General features: G+C 52.9%; 1 protein-coding gene across 3 annotated transcripts; it reads left to right on the top strand.

Moving 5' to 3' along the window:
- Nucleotides 1-5914: 5914 nt before the first annotated feature.
- On the top strand, nucleotides 5915-12779 carry CTU1 (cytosolic thiouridylase subunit 1). 3 transcript variants are annotated; one of them, XM_035724867.1, is made up of 4 exons: nucleotides 5915-5999; nucleotides 7330-7646; nucleotides 8435-9670; nucleotides 11321-12779. In XM_035724867.1, exons 3-4 carry the CDS (start codon nucleotides 9163-9165, stop codon nucleotides 11884-11886), a joined length of 1074 nt encoding a protein of 357 aa, XP_035580760.1. In that variant the 5' UTR covers nucleotides 5915-5999; nucleotides 7330-7646; nucleotides 8435-9162; the 3' UTR covers nucleotides 11887-12779. The 3 variants fall into 3 exon arrangements, with proteins under 3 accessions (XP_035580760.1, XP_035580762.1, XP_035580761.1); XM_035724869.1 differs by lacking the exon at nucleotides 7330-7646 and having other exon boundaries at nucleotides 5947-5999; nucleotides 9126-9670; XM_035724868.1 differs by lacking the exon at nucleotides 5915-5999 and adding an exon at nucleotides 6013-7243 and having other exon boundaries at nucleotides 7330-9670.
- The last annotated feature ends 8851 nt before the right edge of the window (nucleotides 12780-21630 follow it).

The raw sequence follows: 21630 nt of genomic DNA, 5'->3' as shown, positions 1-21630 counted from the left end.
CATTTGACCTGAGGACTACATTTCCGAGAATCCCCTTCCCCTTTTGCTTCCAGTTATTTTTTCCTAGTTAGACAATGATTTTATTGTTTGAGTACATAGTGAAACTTATTCAACCAGGGCAGAGGCTGTGGATGACTCATATTTCCAATTGAGGGGAGGGGGGACTCATTTGGTCCCATAATATCGAGCCAAGCGGTGAATACGGCTCTCCATCAGAATCAGTCAGAATTTAGCATCTTCATCCTTTCTCTTCCTCTCAAGATGCTTTTGAACAACAACAGCCTTCTTAATCAAATGGTAGAGATCCTCAGGAAGATCAGGAGCAAGTCCTTTGAACTTAAGAATTCTCAAGATTTTATTGCCTGTCACAGAACATACCTGTGCAACACCACGGGCGTCACTCAGGATCATGCCGATTTGGGGGGGAGTCAGGCCCTTCTTGGCCAGTTTGTAGATTTGCTCCTTCATGTCACCAGACACGGGTGGCCCAGAGAGAAGTTTACAGTGACATGCAAAGGATCCAGGAAAACTGTGTCCCTAGCATTTCTCTCCTACTAAGACATTGTCCCAGGATCTCTTTGACCTGACAACTGGGGCCATTTGCCTACTCACAGGACCCCATCTTCCCTGAGCAATGGACAGGATATGGCCCACCATCTCAAGACTCAGAATGACCAATGCCCAGCTGGGTCTGTCTGTCTGTCTGTGTGTATATGGTGAACATTGGTTTCCGAGGCCAGGGTGATGATTAATTTTATGTGTCAGCTTGCCATGGGCCATGGGATGCCCAGATTAAACATTATTTCCAGGTGTGTCCATGAGGGTATTTCCACATGAGATTAGAATTTGAATCAGTGGACTCAGTAAAGTAGCTAACCCTCCCCGATGCCAGTGGGCACCATCCAATCCTCTAAGGGCCTGAAAGGAACAAAAAGCAGTGGAAGAGCAGACTCATTCCCTTCCTGCCTGCTTGTGAGCTGCGACATTGGTCTTCTCCTGCCCTTGGACTGGGATTTGCAGCATCGTCTCCCCTGGTTCTCAGGCCTTGGGACTCAGACTGGAATTACACCCCTGGCTTTCCTGGGTCCCCAGCTTTCAGGTGGCATATTGTGGGAGCTCTCAGCCTCCAAAATGGAGGTAGTTCTTCATAGTAAATCTCTGTTTGGTTCTGTTTCTCTAGAGAACCCTGCCTCATACAGTCAAAAGGGGGACAGGCAGACTAAGCCAGATCTCATGAGCCATACTTCCTACTTTCTCATTCTTTCCATGAGAAATAGAAGCCACTGAAGGGTCTAAAGCTAGAGAGTCAGGGAGTGAAATGGTCAGATTTGTGTTTTCAGGTGTTCTCTCCGGCTGCCCTGGGGACGTTGGGTTGGAAGGACAGCTGGAGTGGAGTTGACAGCCTGGGGCCACTGATCATCTAGTACTGCTGTTGATAAGGGTTCCTGTCATGAAATGCAGCACGGCCCTCATTCACAGTTGTAACCTCTGAGAATGTTGGGCTTTACTCTGCCTACAGTGGGTGATAAATAAATGCTTGTGGAATGCAGACCATTAAAGGTACAAATTTAGGGGGGAAGGTGACAAATCTGGTGTAAAATAGAAACCAAATTTTGAGTTAAACACTGTATAGTGTTAACAAGGGGACTCTTGAGTGGTGGGAAGACAAGACCCCAAAGGCTAGTCCCTCCATCAGAGGACTGAGACTGGGACAGGAGGGAACAAGGATGGGAGGGGGGGTGGGTAAATGGGGAGTGGGGCAGACAGAACACAAAGGAGCCATCACAGGGTGTGTGGGCCAAGTGTTTCCAGGAAGCTGACATGATGTCCCATATCTGTCCCCCTGGGCTCCAGGTCCACACCTCAGTCCCGTCTTGAAAAGGAAGAAGGCTCAGTCAGGCCTCTCAGCCCCGCTCCCCGGGGGGTCTCCACACCTGCAGAACCAACACGGGTCTCAGATCAGAGAGCTACCACTTTCGTTCTAACTCCAGGCAGGGTGGGACAGCTCAGCACCAGCTGGAGCTCAGGAGCCAATCAGCAGACTTCCTTGGAGAGGGACAGGCCCGTTCACCTGGTGTAGTAGATCCAGGTGAGGCCATAGGTGAGGAGGAAGCCAACCCCCATGAGGGCCCCTCTGATCAGGGTGAGGACCAGCGGCCAGGAGACCTCCTGCTTCTCAGTCACACAGTTGCAGGAAGAGGGGGTTCCTGCGGAAGGGGGTCCAGAGGATGAAGTTCTGTCCCCAGGCCCCAGTCCCTTCTATATCCCAAACACCTGACCAGACTGACCACCCCCCGAAACTGTATTACAACTCACTCTGCACAGAGAGGCTGAAGGAAACGTGCTGGGAGCCCAGTGGGTGCTGAGCCTGGCAGGTGAACTCCCCTTCATCCTCAACCCCTACATGGGGCAGCTCCAGGACCCCAGGTGCTGAGGGCTGGGAGGGGCTCAGGGTTTTTCCCTCCCAGAACAAACTCAGCATGGCAGGGTTTTTTTTTTTTTTTTTTTTTTTAAGATTTATTTATTTATTTTGAGAGAGTGAGAATGAGAGAGAGAGAGAGAGAGTACATGGGGGGGGGTTAGAGGGAGAAGCAGGCTCCTCGCTGAGCAGGGAGCCCGATGCAGGACTGGATCCCGGGACTCCAGGATCATGACCTGAGCCGAAGGCAGTCGCTTAACCAACTGAGCCACCCAGGCGCCCTGGCAGGGGTTTGTTATCGGCCACAAAGACCAGGACCCATTGAGGGGTAGACAGGGATAGTGGAGCTGAGAGGTGTGTCTCTCCTACCTCCCACTCAGACGCAAAGGATGCATGACTATTTGACCCATGCTCATATACACACACATCCAGGAGTCCAGAGTGGCTGAAAGACCCTGGAGGGAAAGAGGCTGAGCTGAGCCTGGAAGGAGAAGAACTGTCATATTAACATGTGGAGGGAGGCTCCTCAGTTGGAGGAGTGACAAGCAAAGGCACTGAGCCTTGTAGGTGAAAGGAATGGCAAATATCTCTGGAGCCTGCTGGGGAGGGCGGGGAAGTTTCTGCACCGGATGAGCTGAGGAACTTACCCTGAGGTGCAAGGGAGCCACTCGGGGCTCTGAGCAGGGAAAAGGTGGGGTGGGCTCTGGGGGCAGGGAAACCCTTCTGGGCCTGTGCTTTGTGGGACACAGACTTGAGGGGAGCCACTGGAGACCAGGAAGGTGGGGACGAAGAAGGAGCAATGGTCACGGCCATATGGGTGGAGGAGAGAGGATGGGATGAAGAGGGGTTGAGGAAGGGAGCAATTTGGGACATTTTCAGGAGGTGAAGCTTACAGGACTCACTGACTTGGGGTTGTGGGGTGGAGAAAAGAAGGTATATGGAGTAAGTCAAGGAGTCCTGACCCAGGTAACTTGGGGGGATGGAGATCCATATCCCCAATTTCTGCACTTCAAAGTCATGTTCTGGACCCTGCACCAAAGCCACTCAAGAGAGACTCAGGCTCTACCCTCACTCCCTGCCCTAGACTCCTCTGGCTCCTGGTCCATTCACCTTCCTACAGCATGGACTACAGCAGCACTACCAGCAGCAGAGACTTATCTCGAACCATAAACGCCAGGCACTGTCCTGGGACAGTCTGGTCACCCGGGTCTCTCGGTATGGCAAGAATGATTTAAAAAAAAAAAAAAAAAACGGTGAACCCCAAGAGGAAGCCAGTGGTTATGAAAAGGATAGTAATTGTATGCATTAGTGCAACTTCAGACCCACAGTTGCCAGGGTGGAGAGCTTCTTGGAGACCAGTCAGTACCACTTCCCGACTCCGCAGGACTCAATGAAGCCTGGAGAAAGCAAAAGACTTCCAAAAGTCATACTGGCTGATGTGTCTTTCATATTGGAAAGGTTAATGAAAAGTTGGTATTATTTCTGCCTTGCACATTCAGAACCTGCCAGTGAATTTCCCCTCCCCCCCCCCGGAAAAAGATGTTTCCTACTGAATCAATTTCTTTATGGATACATGGCTATTTGGGGTTTTCATTTCTTCTTGAGACTGTTTCAGTAAATTATATTTTTCTTATAATTTTTATATGTCATCTGAATTTTAAAATTAATTAGCATATATCCGAGTGAAATATCCACTTACATTGTTACTTTAAAAAAGATTTATTTATTTTTAGAGAGAGGGTGAGAATCTTTCGAGAAGACTCCCTGTTGAGCACGGAGGCCAACATGGGGCTTGATCCCATGGACCCATGAGATCATGACCTGAGCTGAAACCAAGAGTCTCACGCTTAACCCACTGACTCACCCAGGCGCCCCTGCCCTTATTTTGTTCTTAAAGCAAAAGACATTGAGGCAAAACATACAGAGAAAACAGTTCAGATTATAAAGATAAGCTTGATCAATTTTCATATGATGGTGACATTCTTGGAACAACCACCTAGATCAAGAAGCCCCACCAGCACCCAGTCCTAGTTACTCCCCTCCAGGAAAGTAACCGCTATAATGACTTCTATCACCACTGATTCGTTTTCTCTGTTTTTGACTTTTATGTAGTTGGGATCTTCCAGTGCGTGGCTTCTTATGCTTGACATTTTATTGTGAGAGTCACCCACACACATAAGAGCAATTCATTTATTCTCACTCCTGAAAGAATTTCATGGTGTGCATATGCCATACACTACACGGACCTCCTACAGTAGAGGGATATTCGGGTTATTTCCAGTCTGGAACGATTAGGAAGAGTGCTGCTACAAACATGCCTTTGATATGAGTAAGTACTTTTGATGGGTATATTTTTTAGTGTGGCATTTCTCAGTAATAAATCTAGAGGGTCTGATTCTCAGGCCTCTGAGTTACTGGGACTCTAATTCTCCATGGCCCTGGCCCTAAGGACTACTGGATGTCTGGGGTCTGAGCCTCTGGATCGGAAGTCGGAGTCTCTGGGGTCTCCTGGTCCCGCCACGTCCTTTCTTACCAGCTCTCCACCCTCCAGCTCCACCTCCTCGTGAAAGGAACTGTGTACTACCCGGTTCACGGGCTGGAACCTGCACAGTGGATCTCAGTGTCACCCACTATCCAGAGCCAGGAGCTACGTCCAGAGACACCCACCCCCCAACACACACACGCCCACCCACCACCAAATCACCAACAGCTGAAGCACGCAGAGACCTCGGCTCACACACACCGCTCCTTCTCCCCATTCGACATGCTCATGAGCACCCGCCCAGGGCACGCACAAATCCACTCCCAGCCCCGACCCTCGGACTCTCTGCCCTGTGCACGCGCAACCTCTTCCTTTCACACTGGAGAGCAGCCACTGCGCTCCCACATTCAATTCCTTCCTGCAAGACCACCTCCGAGGTTAGAAATCAATGCCCTACAAGCCTATAATTTTTTTAAAAATTAAAAAAATAAAGCCTATAATAAGGGGCGCCTGGGTGGCTCAGTCGGTTAAACATCTGCCTTTCGCTCAGGTCATGATCCCAGGGTCCTGGGATCCAGTCCCACTCTGACTCCTTGCTCAGCGGGGAGCCTGCTTCTCCCTCTCCCTCTGCCTGCCACTGCCCCTGCTTATGCTCTCTATGACAAATAAATAAAATAAAATAAAATAAAATAAAAATAAAGCCTATAATAATTCCACAAAAGCAGATAATCCGAACACAGCTGCGTCGCCTTTTAAGTGTCCTGCACGGTGACGGTGACAGTGTACTGCCACAGGAAAAAAAAAACAAAAAAACAAAAAAACAAAAACCACGCAGCCCTGCCGAGTGCCAAGCTCGTGCGCAGGCGCATAAAGGAAACCGGGCTGTACACGGTAGAAGGGGCCGCAAGGGTTGTTGGAAGTTGTAGGCCCAGGAGGCCCAGTAGCCTCAGGTGCTTCGAAGTTGCCGCATGGGGTTCTGGGAGCAGTAGGCAAGACGGCCCCCAAAGCCTTGTGGGAGTTGTAGTCTCCGGAGCCACTTCCGTGCCAGACTTCCGCGTGTGGGGCACTTTGGACGTTCTAGTACCGCGTTCTGTCCAGGTGAGTTGTTCCTCCTGCAGCGGATGGGCCCGTGGGTCCCTGTTCTTAACTGCGATGCCATGTGAAGTCGAGAGGCTCGGGAAGTGGTGACGCTAGCCCCCTGGATTCCCTAACGGCTGTGCCCCAGAGGCCTTCTGGCCAGGATCCCCACGTTGGACACTGTGGTCCATCCTGTCTCTTTCCCACCCACCCTTTCCGCCAGGTAGGGATTCCACCATCTCTCTGCCCACCCCCACGGCATCGGGTACATTCAAGAGGCCCCTAGTGTGTCCTCGAACCTCTGCTCTGATAGAAGGATGTCACACACTATCATCCCTCTGACAAGGCTGCAATCCGGAGGTCCGCGTCTCTTCTTCTGGGGGGCACTTATTATTCCCACATTCTACGTTATTTACTGAGCGCGGGCACTGGGCCAAGCCCTATGCGAGGCTGGGGGGAGACGGCAGTGGACAAGGCAGACCCAGTCCCTGCCTTTAGTACCCCAAAGGGGACAGGTCTGCCACTGACAGGTAGAGTCGTGGTCAGGCGGGGATGGAGGCATACTAGCGGATCTGTGAGCCTGGAGGGGGCACCTGACCCAGGCCGGATCCATAAAGTCTTCTGCAGGAAGATGCTCAGCAGGCATTTCAAACCTGATATGTCCAAATGGAATTCCTTGTGGCCTTCCTGATGAAATGGCCCCATCATCTTCCTGGGAGCTCTGGCCAAAACCTCCAAGTCAGTCTCCATTCATCTTTTCTCATCAGCTGAGCCCCCACCACAATCCAAGTCTCGTGCAAGTCCTATGGACTCTACCTTCAAAACAGCTCGAGTCCTCCAGAAGAGCTGCACCCTTCCTTCCCCCCTCCACTGCCACCACCCCCAACCAGGCCATTTGTGACCATCACTGGCTATTGCCATAGCCTCTTCCCTGGGCTCCCTGCCTCTGCTTTTGCCCGCTCAAGTATGTTCCCCGCACAGCAGTCAATGGGATCCTTTTAAAACATAAGTCAGATCATATCCCTTTCCTGCTCAAAACCCTCTCTGAATAAAATTCAAACTCCATATCCTGGCCTATGAGTCTCTGACAACCTGCACAGACTCAACACCTGCCAGGGTCTTCCTCCTTCAGGAGGCAGACCCCCGGAACTGGGTGACTGTAGATTTAGGGCAAGAGGAGGGATGAATCCAGGGTGACTATGTCCTGTCCTGTGGAGGAGCTGGGCGGAAGGTGGTGGTGCCCTCAGGAGACAGGAAACAGCTGGGTAAGAACAGATGTCTGCCTGGGGGGCGGGGGGGATGGGAGGCTGGCCAGTGTGGGCACTTGGGATCTGAGAGAGGGCCTCGACAGGATCCTCAGTGGGGCATTTGGAGGACCAGCCAGATGGACATCACAAGCAGAGTCACCCACAAGGAGAATGGGCTGGGCAGGACCTGAGGACCATGAAGAGGACTCTCCAAAGGAGATTGGAGACTCTGCAGGAGATAAACCACAAGAGCAGAGGGAAGATCAACTCAAAAGAGAAAAAACTTCAAGGGGCCGTTGCTCAGCTTGACAGATGCACCTGATGGTCATGCCTGATGGCTCCTAAGGGCTACTTACTGGCCCAGTGACAGGGAAGAGTACTCTGAGCAGAGGGAAGAGCCAGTGCGAATACCTTGCAGTAGGTGTGTGTCCTGCAGTGTTTGAGAGTACAGACCAGCATGAGCGAGGAGGAGGCAGACAAGGTCAGAGAAAAAGGGAGCCAGGTCACAGAGAGCCTCGGAGACCACTGGCTTTTCCTAAAATGAGAACAAATGGTGGGTCAGACTAGGGTGGCAGCCGTGCAGATGGTGAGAAGTGTTGGCTTCTGGGTCTGCGTAGAAGCTAGTCAAACAGGATTTGCTGTCTTCCATTTGGGCATTTGGGGTTTGAGGTCTGAGAATGTCTCTGGGGCACCCTCAGTGGGACATGTGGAGGAATGGCTGCGACTCGACGTTGCAATTTGGAGTCACCCACGGGGAGAGTGAGAAGGGTGGTGGAGGAAGAGCAGGCTGGGGTCCTGGACCCCAAGGCTTCTGGCCTGAGCAGCTGAAAGGATGGAGCTGCTCTTCACTGCAGGAGAAGCAAGTGTGGGAAGAACAATCAGGAATCTGGGTTTTGAGATGCCTATTAGACATTTGAATGGCATGGGCCCTGCCTCAGAAAGTCACAGACAGTAAACAAAGTCACATAAGATGACTCCACGTATTGTGGCAAATCCTAGAAGCAGGGTGACCTGCTCAGAGGCTCCTGGACTAGGCCAGGCTGGAGGCAATGGTGGCTTGGGGAGGCGGTACTGAGCCTGGTGGATTTTTATGGGTTTACCAGGCATGTGGCTGGAGGATTGGAGTTTCTGCTGGGAAGGAACAAGGTAGGAGGAGGGAGGACAGAAAGGGGTCGAGGATGGGCTAATCCACGTTTTGTAAGTCCACAGAAACTTGTGGGAGATTCTGATACCAGAGCAGAATCGAGTCCAATCCTGGCGGCCCATCCACCCTGCCTGGGAAACAGAAGCAGCCCCAGTTGGTGTCCTTGGAGATGTGATCCACGCTGCCTCTGTGTCTCCCTGGAGTTGGTGATCACCCTGCTCTGCAGAGGATGCAATCGGGAGACAGTATCCCACCCCCACCCAAAGTGAAATCCAGTTGGTGTTTCCCTTTCTCCCCCTTCCCCTGAATAAAGCTGCAGTCCCCTACCCCTTCTCTTTCCTTAGAGTTGCTGACCCTCCCAGGCTCTCTAAACAGCTCTGGAGGTCCAGGTCAAAGATCTCCACCCTGTCCCTCTGATTTGGGCTGTAACAGGGACAGCCTTCCTGGAGACTGTGACACTGCTTCTTAATATGCAGCCTCAACACCTCAAACAGGACACAACCTAATTCTGAGTGTAACTTGCTTGTCTTTCCCACCCCACCCCCATACCAACTCAGGCTCCTTCTCTACTTGCTGCACAATGGGGTGCATTACGAGAAGCCTCCTGAAGCCAGAACATCCAGAAAAAGCATATTCTACCTGCACGTGGCCCTGGATCAATTTGGGCAGGAGAGGTAGCTAGCAGCCTCCCCGGAGGCTACGACCCCCGCAAACCAGAATCCGTACGTAACCTGCCTCCCCTCTCTCCCTGTCCAGGAGAAGCCAACTCCTCCCGGCCCGCCCGGAACCCGCGATGCCCGCCCCGCAGTGCGCCTCCTGCCACGCGGCGCGCGCTGCCCTCCGCCGCCCGCGCTCCGGTCAAGCGCTGTGCGGGGCCTGCTTCTGCACCGCCTTCGAGGCCGAGGTGCTGCACACGGTGCTGGCGGGCCGCCTGCTGCCGCCCGGCGCGGTGGTGGCCGTGGGGGCCTCCGGCGGCAAGGACTCCACGGTGCTGGCGCACGTGCTGCGCGAACTAGCGCCGCGCCTGGGCGTCTCGCTGCGCCTGGTGGCCGTGGACGAGGGCATCAGCGGCTACCGCGACGCGGCGCTGGCGGCCGTGCGACGCCAGGCGGCGCGCTGGGACCTCCCGCTCACCGTCGTGGCCTACGCAGACCTCTTCGGGGGCTGGACGATGGACGCCGTGGCCCGCAGCACGGCCGGCTCCGGCCGCAGCCGCGCCTGCTGCACCTTCTGCGGGGTGCTGCGGCGCCGCGCGCTGGAGGAAGGGGCGCGCCTCGTGGGAGCCACGCACATCGTGACGGGTGAGCGCAGGCACTGCAGCCGAGGGGCGAGGGGCGGGACCTAAAGGGCCTGGGCCCGGGTCCAAGAAGTGGTGAAGGAGACGCTGGGTGTGCCCTGGGTGGAGGCTGTCCACGAGGAGAAGGGGATATGCATGCCCGCTGAAGGTGTGTGAAGTGAAGTACGGGCACAGTACGCGTGCATGCCTGGGATGGGCGCTGCATGCTTTTGAGTCACTGCCATCACATTGGCAGCTAGAAGGGTGGAGGGGTACTCTCTGGGGGCTGTGGTTCCCTGCATTTTAAAAAATGACATTCTTTGTGTCTCCCCTCACAAAAGGAGGCGAGTGAAGTGGTACCACCCATCAGAAGCCAACTGTAGTCTGAAACGCAACTGTCTTTGAACTGCTTTTCTCTGTCGGCCTCTCCTCTCTGCTAACCCTTATTCTCTCCCAGTCATTACTTCCACACATAATCCTTGACCATTTACTGCGTACCAGATACAAGCTACGTAGCCCAGAGCATTACCTAACCGCAGTTACCTCTTCTGTAAAATGGGCTTATTAATAATATCGAGGTCCCAGGGTTGTTGGGAATTAGATGAGTTATGTGTAGGCACTTAGACCAGAGACTGGAAACAGGAGGCATTACAGAAATGTTTGCCATCGTGATGACACACAAGACAGTCTCTGTTCCTGCTCTTCTCTCACATGCATAATTATAACCTGAGAAGTGCTACTAAAGAAAATCACACTTTGCCAGGTTATAGCCGGAGCACCCAGTGAAGGGAGAAGAGTAGGGGTTAGGAAGCATTTCCAGAGTGAGCGAAGACCTGAAGGCCACCCAAGTAACCAGTGAAGGTCGGACAGAGGGTCGGGTTCTGAGCAGAGGAAACAGCTTATACAAAGGCCCTGAGGAGGGTTAGTATGGCCAGTTGGAGAAGCCCTAAGAAGACCAGTGTTTTACTGTCTGGACTATACAGACTCAAGTATAAGATGACAAGATGCAGAATAAGTAGAGATTTAGCTTATGTTTTTATGGTGATTGTTGTGTAAATATTCCCTTACTTCCTCCCTGGTCTTTCTAAATTCCGCGATCTGCATTCCCAGAGGCACTGAGACAAGAGCTCGCTTGAGAATCTCCATTAACGGTTAAATGCCATTTTGACTTCTGTGCAGTAGGAAGCACACTTCTGAGACTGAAATGGTACTTGTAGCGTAAAGCACTTTTACTACCTTCGTGAGAAGGCAACTAGCACAGGGCCTGGTTGGCCATAAGTGGGTGGCAAAGGAGGGCACCCCGAGTTGCTCCCCGGAAGTCTGTGTGTGTTCTCCTCTTGTTTCTCACTGTGACCACCTCCAGCCTCCACCTGGCTGTGCCATGGTGCCCAGGGGTCTCCATGGCCCTGTGTGGCCCTCCGTGCTGTTCCCCACACCCCTCTGCATCTCTCTGGGTCCTGGCTGCCCCACAGGGTCTGGGGTGTGAGGCCTCCAGGGCCTGGTCACCTTCTGCCACTTTCCATCCCCTCCCCATCTCTCTCTGGGTCCTGGGGGTGGGGTCTCCCTGGCCGGGTGGCACACTCCGTGCCACTCTGCAGGCCCCTCCCCGTCTGGCTGGGTCCTGGCTGCCCCACGGTGGCGCCCCCACCTCACCTGCTCTCCCTCTCTCCCCCAGGCCACAACGCCGACGACATGGCAGAGACCGTGCTCATGAACTTCCTGCGGGGCGACGCGGGGCGGCTGGCCCGGGGCGGGGGCCTGGGCTCGCGGGGCGAGGGGGGCGCACTGCCGCGCTGCCGCCCCCTGCAGCTGGCCTCGCAGAAGGAGGTGGTGCTGTACGCGCACTTCCGCCGCCTCGACTACTTCTCGGAGGAGTGCGTCTACGCGCCCGAGGCCTTCCGCGGCCACGCGCGCCACCTGCTCAAGCTCCTGGAGGCGGCGCGGCCGTCGGCGGCGCTGGACCTGGTGCACTCGGCCGAGCGCCTGGCCCTGGCCCCGGCCGCGCGGCCGCCGCCCCCCGGCGCCTGCTCCCGCTGCGGGGCGCTGGCCAGCCGCGCGCTCTGCCAGGCCTGCGCCCTCCTGGACGGCCTGCAGCGCGGCCGGCCCCGCCTGGCCATCGGCAAGGGCGGCGGGGCGCGCGACGAGGAGGGGCCGCCACCCCCGCCGCCCAGCGACCCCGGTTCTGCGCCGGGCCCCGCCGACGGGGAGTGCGGGGCGGCCTGTAAGGAGCGCTGCGAATAAACCCCCTCCGCCCGGGCTTCGGTGTGAGGTTGGGAGGGGGACGGACGGGACCGGTTACCCGTGACCCCGCAGAAGCTGAGGCCTGGACTCCTGGGTTTGAGGGAGGAGGGCCTGGGGGGCTGTGGGCCAGGACTCCGAGGTCTGAGGGAGGAGGGTTGGGGGGCTGGAGAAGGAGGAACTGGGGCCAGGACTCCAGGGTCTGAGGAAGGAGGGTCTGGAGACCAGAACTCTGTGTCAGAAAGGAAAGAACTGGACAACTTTCCTTTCCAGAGCCAGTAGAAACTAGGGGGCTGCCTGCCTAGTACTCTGCCGGGTTCTGGGCATGCTCGGGAGAGTCCTAACCCTTCTTTAGGACCTACTATGTGTCATGTTTGCCGGTAGCAGGATAAGCAAAACCGCTTCACTCGATGGGCTCTCTCATTTACAGAATCAGCATGCTTCTCATCGAGTGCTGTGCATACCGCGGAGGCTGCACCATCTGATTTCATCCACACCACGGTCCCATTGGCTGTAGCCTGAGGCTCGATAACTGGCCTGAGGTCACCTAGCTGGAGTTTGTCCCTCCACACCAGGCGGTGGGTGGATGGTTAGAGTTCGCCCGTGGTTCAGCATTATCCTATAGAAATATAATGTGAGTCAAATGTGTAATTTTAAGTTTTCTAAGAGCCATATTTTTTAAAGGGGGGGAACAGGTGAACTTTTAATAATATATTTTACTTGACCCAAATAAATATATTTGACCTAAATACCCCACATATTACAGTTTTAACATGTTGTTATTTTAAAACTAAAAAAGTTTTAGGGGCGCCTGGGTGGCTCAGTCATTAAGCGTCTGCCTTTGGCTCAGGTCATGATCCCAGAGTCCTGGGATCCAGCCCCGCATCGGGCTCCCTGCTCCGGGAAGCCTGCTTCTCCCTCTCCCGCTCCCTCTGCTTGTGTTCCCTCTCTGGTTGTGTCTCTGTCAAATGAATAAATAAAATCTTAAAAAAAAAAACTAAAAAAGTTTTAAAACTTTAAAAGATTTTACAATCTTTTTTTTTTTTTGTATTAAGCCTTTGAAATACAGTATGTATGTTGTGCTTACAGCCCATCTCCATTCGGATTCAACCACTGTTCAGACCTCACACGGGAACTGAGGGCCCCACAGGGGAACTAGGAAGATGCTATCCTAGGCCTTGGCCACAAGAGGTCACTGTACCCACACTTGTGCATCAGGGGGCAATTGTTTCTCTCTGCCGCCCAGGTGGGAGCTCTGCTCTCCGCAGCCACCTCCTCCCGGGCCTCCCTGGTCTGAGCCAGGCGCAAGGGCGAGAGGCACAGGCACAGTCTGGCAGAAAGATTAAGGCCCCACTGGAAACCTTCCTTGACCTCAAGACCCGTGTATTCATGCATCCATTCATTCCGCAAATATTTATTGAGCACTTCATCCGTGACAGCAGTGAACAAACACCTGCCCGAATGGGAAAGGCCAAAAAAGAAAGGAGAAAAATAAGTTGAATATGTAGTATGTCAGGTGGCAATAAATCAGGGGATGGAAACAGGCCAACATTTAAGTAGGTGTAGTGGAAGCCCTGACGTTGGGTTTTCTCTTTTTTGTAATGCAAGTGCCTGACTTGAGCTTTGCTTGCCAAAGCATCCACTTCAAAGATGGGTATCTCAGTAAACAGGATGCCAGGCACACGACTAGATAAAGAGCCAGGCCGCCTTCCCGTCTCCCAGGCTCCTTTGTTTTAAAGACCTTAGTTGATTTCTGTAAATCAAAATCACCCCGCAGCTTGTTTTCCCTCTTCCCATGCTTTAAATTCCCCCACTCGTGTTTTAAATTCACAGAGTGAGCCTGTGAAACCCTAGGTACCCCCCTGGGCCCCAGTAAAAGAAAACCCCAGAGACCCATGCACCCACCATCCACCGTGACCTCGCTTTATGGCCCCCAATTTAAAAAAAAAATTTTTGTTTTAATTTCCTGATGGTTATTGTTGAGGGCATCTTGCAATCATGAGAACCACAAGGGCCGGTCCACATACAACGTTGGTTATCGATAGGCTGAGACACACACAAAACAGGCCTCGAGGAGGTGACAATGGAGCAAAGACCCATCCAAGGTGAGGCAGCGAGCTCTGCAGATTTGTGAGAAGAGCAGAGGAATGATAACGATCATCCCTTTATTCACACAGCAAACATTTGCTGGCACCTCCCAGGAGCCAGGCCCTGCAGGGAGCAGTGGAGAAATAGCTGAGTCAGCCTCAGTCCCTGCCCTCAGTGGGCTTCCCATCTGGTGGGAAGGCAGGCATGGACACAGAGGATACATGCCACAGTGGGGAGTTAGCAAGGACACAGGGGAGCCTAGAGGTGGGGTGCCCAGCTCAGCATGAGGTGTCATAGAATGCCTTCTGAAGGAGGTAGTGTTTCAACCGGGCCCCAGAAGGTGAGTAAGAATGAGCACGAGATGGGGCCCCCTGGGTGGCTCAGTCGGTTAAGTGTCTGCCTTTGGCCCAGGTCATGATCCCGGAGTCCTGGGATCGAGTCCCGCATCGGGCTCCCTGCTCAGCTGGGAGTCTGCTTCTCCCTCTGCCCCTGCCCCCACTCCTTCTCTCTCTCTCTCAAATAAATAAAATCTTAAAAAGAAGAAGAAGAAGAAGAAGAACGAGCGCGAGAAAGCGGTGGGAGGGAGACAAAGCTGAGAGAACAGCAGCAGGTGTAGGGGTCTGCAGGTAACGAAGCACCTTGAAGCTGTGTGGAATGGCTGCTCCCTGGGCAAGATGGCTGGGGAAGAGCTAGCCCAGGAGGCTGGGCCCCTGAGAAGAGTGAAAAGCTGCTGCACACTGAGGGCTGCCTGCTGGAGGTAATGGGGGCCTTAGGAAGGGTTCAGAGCAGACAGGACTAGCTCTGGGTATCAGAAAGCTCCTTCTGGGGCCATGTCCCGGAAGACTGCAGGGAGAAGCCAAAACAGAGCAGCAGCAAGGGGGTGGGATGGTGGGAATGGATGTGAGGGCTATTTAAGAAGCACTCACCAAGGGCTGGAAATCCTACTAAACTCTAGGGTGTGTTTTGTAAGTGTGAGAGTTCCCACATGAACCCCAGTACAAGAGAAGTCTGTCCTAAACAGACTGAACAGAAATAAAAGATGTTTGCCAATTAGGCAGATGGCCATAGTAAACACGGGACAGTCTTTTGCTGAGGGAGAAAGCCATAGTAAGCATGGAGGGCAGAGTAGGGGTGTTGCTGAGACAGAAGCCCTAGTCATTGTGGAGGGGGACTTTTGCTGTGGTCTTTGGCCTTGGTAAACTGCAGCCCCTACATAAACACAAGGGATCCTTAATTCTTGTTGAGTATGGCAGTGGATCTGTGAAAGGATCAAGGCTGATAATGCAGAAACCTCATCCCCCAGAGTCAGAAGCTTTCTTCCCCTTAGGGATTTCAAACCCAGTCTCAGAAAGATGGGCTTTCCCATCTTCCCCCTGTGTGTTGGAGATTGGTGTCATGTCTGAAGAGGTAGAAGCATTGGGTAGAGAGATTCTGGAGGAAATCAGATTTCTGGAGAGAAGCAGAGATTCTGGAGGGAATCAGGAATTCTGGAGGGAAGTGGATTTTTTGATAGAAGCAGAGATTCTGGAGAGGAGGAGGCTTTGAGATCATCTCACCCTTTCGGCCTGTTTATACAGAACCTCACTGCATGTCAGGTAGCAGACTAGTCTCGGGATTCAGCAGTGAACCTGGTCCCGGCCCCCATGAAGCTTCAGTTCAAATGAGAGAGATGTTACTTCATTCCACAAATGTTTACTGTGTACCTACTATGTGCCAGGGCACAGATCGGATAAAGAAGGCAAAAACCCCCGCACTGTCAGAGATGACACTCAAGTTATGGGAACAGAATCCACAAGAAAGCAAGTAAATAAAACATGAGGGACATCTGACGGTGATAAATGCCATAGAGGGGGAAAAAAAGACAATAAACAAGGAAGCAAACACATAAAGCAATTGTAGTTTGAAGTAAGGCATAGAAAGAAAACCAACAAAGGTCTGAGATAGAAACTAAAGGGGGATGTCTGCTCCAGACAAGGTGATCATAGGCATAGTGAAGGGGTGTCCCAGGCAAAGGGAACAGCAAAGACAAAGACCCTAAATTGGGAAGGCAACTACCATGCTGAGAAAATCAAAGAAGTCCAGGGGAGCTGAGGCACAGTGCATGATGGAGTGATGAGGTTGGAGGGATGGACATAAGCCAGACAGAATGCCTTGGAGGCATCTGGGTTTTATTCTATTTGCAGTGGGGAATCATAGATGGGTTTTAAGCAGTTTTTAGCATGAATCTGTTTTATATTTTAGGAACACGTTGGCTGCTGGACTTGAACTTGGCATGGGGTGAGGGAAGGTGGGAACAGGGGTCAAATGTGGAAGCAGTGAGACTAGTTGGGATGCTACTGCACCTGTCCAGGTGAGAAATAAATGTGGCTTGGTATGAGAGGAAAGAAGTAGGTGGATTCCGGGCGCCTGGCGGGCTCAGTCGTTAAGCGTCTGCCTTCGCTCAAGTCACGATCCCCGGGTCCTGGGATCGAGTTCCACACCGGGCTCCCTGCTCTGCGGGGAGCCTGCTTCTCCCTTTCCCACCCCCCTCCCCCGCTTGTGTTCCCTCTCTCGCTGTCTCTCTCTCTCTATATCAAAAGAAATAAATAAAATCTTAAAAAAAAAAGTGGGTGGATTCCATGACTATTTTGGCGCTAAGGTTATAGGAATTGCCAAAGTGGGAGGTGGGAGTGAGGGAGGGATCAAAGACCATTCCCAGCTTTTGACCTGAGCAACAGGGAAAATGATGGTGTCATTTACTAATAAGGGGAACACCAAGGGGGTGGTGGGGGTGGACCCATATTCTCCCACTTTTTAAACAGAAATAAGTGGGAGATAATAAAGATGGAAGGAGGTGGGGCAGAAATGTTTGCTGCCTGTTGACCTGGCATCAGGGGTGCCCAGGTGTGCATCCAGAGGCTGCCTGGCACGTAGCAGATACAGGTGCTGAGTCAGAGACATCGGACAGATTACCCAGAAAGTTTGGGTAATCAAAGAGACACGTGAGATCAGCAGCAGAGGGGCATCGAGTCAGACAGGCTGAGGTTTGAACCCCAGCGACACCACTCGCTCACGATGCAATGTTGGGCAACTAACCTCATTTCTCTGGGTTTTCTCCATCTATAGAATGGGAGCAATTATGTGTGCACCACGAAAAACCAGTGGGGAGATTCAGAGAGGTGTGGCACATGGAGGTACTAGAAAAATTGCCAACCAAGAGCCGGTCAGGGGCCCAACAAGGCAGAGGTAAGGGTCTGTGTGCTCACCCCACAAGCATTCATTGCATGCTGGGTTGTCCCAGGGGCTGAATGACCCAGGTTCCAATCCTGGCTCTGCCACTTTTACCAGTGACTTTTGTCTGAGACCCCATTTCCTCACCTGCAACATGGTGCTAATAAGAGTATCTAAGCCTCATAAAGCTGCTATGGGGATTAAATGTGATGATGTTTATGAGGTCTTTGGCAACCAGCTTGATGTTTATTATAAGCGAAGACAGAGACAGGCATTCCCTGACAACAAGGACCCAGGAGCATTGAAGAGAGAGGACCCCCTGGTTTTGCAGTCCCCCAGCCTCCACATGGTCTGAGACCTCCCCTGTCACCCATTCCCACGGTAGCTCCCTATCTCCATCCAGAAAGGCTCCACCTCTGAAGCCACGAAACCCACATCCCACTCCCTGACCACAGCCTCCCATGCTTCCAGAGCTGTGGGTGGCTCTGCCATACCTGTTCTTCCACCTCAAAGGCACCCTGACCCCCTCATGCAGCCTCCTGCCAAGCCACTTCTGTCTGCACTTCCTACACCCCACAGTCCACCCCTTTCCCTCCCTAGAATCCTCAGCTCCCTTGTCTTAGCATCCCTCTCACCACCACCCAGCCCTACACTGCCCGCTCTTCGCTGGAAAAAAACAAAACAAAACTGTCCAACTGCTCAAATGATGCCCCTTTAAATTCCTGATCACCAACTTCACCTGGGCACCTCCTCCGCCACCCTCACCTCCCCAACCCCACCCACCCAGGTGCCCCTTGAGGTGAGCTGGCATCGATCTTCCGGGAGGAAACAGAAGCCAACCCAAGCGCCCTCCCTCCTCTTCCTGCCACAGGACTCACACCCCACCCGAAACCTCACCCGCCCTTTCCTTCTTCCTTCCTGGAACAATGGAAGAGGCGTTTTTCCTCCTGTCTGGAGCTAATCCCACCACTCTGGCGGTTGCACCATCCGCCCCTTTGTTCTTGGGCATCTCGCTCCCTGCGGTTGTTAAGAGCTCTCCGCCTGGGTTCAAATCATGGAATCATGGTGCCACCACTCAGCGTTGTGTAAACTTGGGCGGGCGACTTCTCTTCCTCGTCTGTACATTGAAGATAATAAGAGCATCTTTCTCACGAAACCATGGGAAGGGTTTGGTGAGTTAATTTATGAAAAATGCACTAAAACAGTGCTGGACACCCAAATCCGTGTGTAAATGGAATTGACCCTCAAATCGCCTTGGGAGACAATAGAAGATTCTGGTAGTGGAGCGGAGATTCCTATAGTCCTGGAGTTTGTACGTTTCCTCTTGCGCTGACCAGCTAGGTGACCTTGGACCAGCCACGTCCCCTCAGCCTCAGTTTCTCAGCCTGTAAAATGGGGACAAGATAGTACCTATCCCATAGGGTCCACATTTTCCATGACTCACTCTGCTCCAGCCATGCTGGCCTCCTCACTGGTCCCCAGACACACCTCAGGGCTTTGGCACTGTTGCTCCTCCTGTCTGGAATAGTCTTCCCCCAGAGATCCCTGTCTACCTTTAGGTCTTTGCCTGAAGGTCATCTTGGTTGGGCCTTCCCTGACCCTACTCCATTCCCTACTTTCTTACTATTTTTCATAGCACGGATAAATTGTAATATTATGTGTTGTACTTACTTAATTTTCTCTTGATTGCTCCTGATTCCAGAATGTAAGCTTCAGCAGGGCAGGGATTTCTGCCCGTTTTGTTCATGGCTATATCCTCAGTGCTTGGAACTGTGACTCAAGCATAGTGGGTGCTCTGTGTTGTTGAATGGAAGGAGGGAGAGTGAAGGAAAGCAGGAGGGAGAGAGGGAGGGAGGGAGCACAGAGCCAGGTCGCAGGACCCTGAGATCATGACCTGAGCTGAAATCAAGAGCCGGCTGCTTAACTGACCGAGCCACCTCAATTTTTTTATTTTTAAAGATTTTATTTTGGAGGCGCCTGGGTGGCTCAGTCGTTAAGCCTCTGCCTTCGGCTCTGGTCATGATCCCAGGTCCTGGGATCGAGCCCCGCATCGGGCTCCCTGCTCCGCGGGAAGCCTGCTTCTCCCTCTCCCACTCCCCCTGCTTGTGTTCCCTCTCCTGCTGTCTCTCACTCTGTCAGATAAATAAATAAAGTCTTTTTTTAAAAAAAGATTTTATTTTTAGGTAATCTCTACACCCAACACGGGGCTCGAACTTACTACCCCAACATCTAGAGTCCCTTGTTCCACCGACTAAGCCAGATAGCTGTGATCCTGCAAATCAATTTATCTTTAAAGTTTTGAACATTAAAGCACAAAATAAAAGCACACAGCACCGCACCTGGCCGTGCCAAGCCCTCAGTACATGGGAGCTGCTTTTGTCCTTCCCTCTCTCCTCACCAACTTTCGCTGGTCACAACCTCTCGCCCCACCACATCTAAGAGCTGTCTGCACTCACCACCTCCTCCCCTGCTTCCGGTCCCACCGGCCACAGAAACGTTCCAGTCTCCCCTCTGTCCTTTTTCCCAGTGGCCGCCCAGCTGTGTCCCACCCTCATGTCTCTTCCTTCCTAAAAAGTTATCTCAACTTCCACGCTACCACCCTTCCCTGACCTTCTTTCTAGCTCTCTGTTTGCTCCTTCTCAGCCCCCTGCCCCCTAAACCGGGGTCTTCCTTAGGGTCCTGGGCAGATGTCCTTGGTCCTCTCACTAGATATAGTCTCCCCGCGTGGGCCGCAGGGGCCCCACCTCTGTCTCTAACCAGGCAGCTGTCCTAAGCTCCGGACCTAGGTCTCCACTGAGGACCCTAAGGGCTCTTCTCTCCCCTGCTCAGAATCACCCTGGGCTTCTGCTTCTCCCAGCCACTTTTTCCTCCTGCCCCCTGAGCTCTGTCACCATCGTCCTGCCTGAAGGTCCCTACTCAGGCCCCTCCCCTCTTCCCACCCCCCGCCCAACCCTACACTCCCTCCATCCCCCTGGCGAACTCCTACTCATCCACCGCAGGCCCCAGCTTAGACAGCCCGCCCTTTGGGAACCCTTCCCCACTCCTGGGGTTCCATCAGGCTGTTCCACATTCCTTGTCAGAGGGCACATCACCCCGGACCGAGTTTCCTATTGCCCCATTGATGTTTCCCACCAGACCATGAGCTCCTTGAAAGCAAGGACTCTGGCCATCTGTTCATTCATTCATTCACTTATTCATTAAATATCTTTTGCACACCCATGTCAGGGCAAACAACACTGCTAAGGTGGTGGGTGGAGGGGTGAGCAGGTGGCCCAGGTTTTGGATTCTGGCAGAAGGCACTGAGTAACCTGGTGGGAGCCTGCAGGGGCTGGGGGCTGGGCTGGGGAGCAAGAAGGAGGTGAAAGGAGCATATTTGTGGTGCATGGCCAGCCTTTCACTAGGGCTCCCTTGGATTCACTGAAGCCTTCTGCATAAGCAGAGCCTTCTTTTTATATTTTTTAATTTTTTTTTTAAGATTTTATTTATTTGAGAGAGAAAGAGTATGAACAGAGGGAGGGGCTGAGGGGAAGGGAGAAGCAGACTCCACGCTGAGCACGGAGCCCGACCCAGGCCTTGATCCCAGGACCCCAGGATCATGACCTGAGCCGAAGGTAGATACCCAGCCGACTGAGCCACCCAGGCGCCCCTCAGAGCCTTCTTTTTAGGCGGAGGGAGGCCTCATGCTTACCAGAGTCTTCCAGCTCAGCGGAGGGTCCCCCTGAGTCCATCAAATCAAGGTTTATGCTCAGATGGAGGCGGTGGGTTTGTCTTTACCAGGAAATTCTGTTTTGTTGCTGTTTATTTTGAAATAAATTATGAAGAAAAAAAAAGAAATACTTATGGACTCTAAGAAGTTGCTCAAATGGGCTCCTTCCCTCAGCTTCCCCTGGTGGTAATGTTGTCATAGATAAATAATCGCAGGACGTATCTGCCCCCAGGAAATCCCCGAGGGCCATTAGCTAGACTACAGGTCTAGTTCCGCATCTCTGTGCATCTGTTTGCCTATGTGTGTGTATGCACAGGTGTTTCTTTTTTTTTTTTTAAGATTTTTATTTATTTATTTGACAGAGAGAGAGAGAGAGAGAGAGCACAAGCAGGGGGAGTGGCAGGCAAAGGGAGAGGGAGAAGCAGGCTCCCCGAGGTCCTGGGATCACGATCTGAGCCCTGAGCCAAAGGCCGACTCTTAACCAACTGAGCCACCTAGATGCTCCTGCACAGGTGTTTCCATGTAATGTTACCTCATCTGTAGATCTGTGTCACCACAAGGGGCCCCCAGACGCAGAGCAGCCCCTTCCCAGTCCCCCTGTGGCCCTGGGTGGGGGTTGGGGGGGACGGGGAGGTCTTTCCTTCTGTTCAGCATCCCACCCTTCTGGTTTGCCAGGGCCAGAGCTGAGGCCTTCAGCCCCTCAGAGCCGGGTCACAGGAAACAGAAGTGCACACAGGGAGGTG

This window comes from Zalophus californianus, chromosome 17 (genome assembly GCF_009762305.2).
Source record: "Zalophus californianus isolate mZalCal1 chromosome 17, mZalCal1.pri.v2, whole genome shotgun sequence".
Classification (NCBI taxonomy): Eukaryota; Metazoa; Chordata; class Mammalia; order Carnivora; family Otariidae; genus Zalophus; species Zalophus californianus.
Note: the sequence above shows the minus strand (reverse complement) of the source record. Positions and strands in the feature narration are given on the sequence as shown.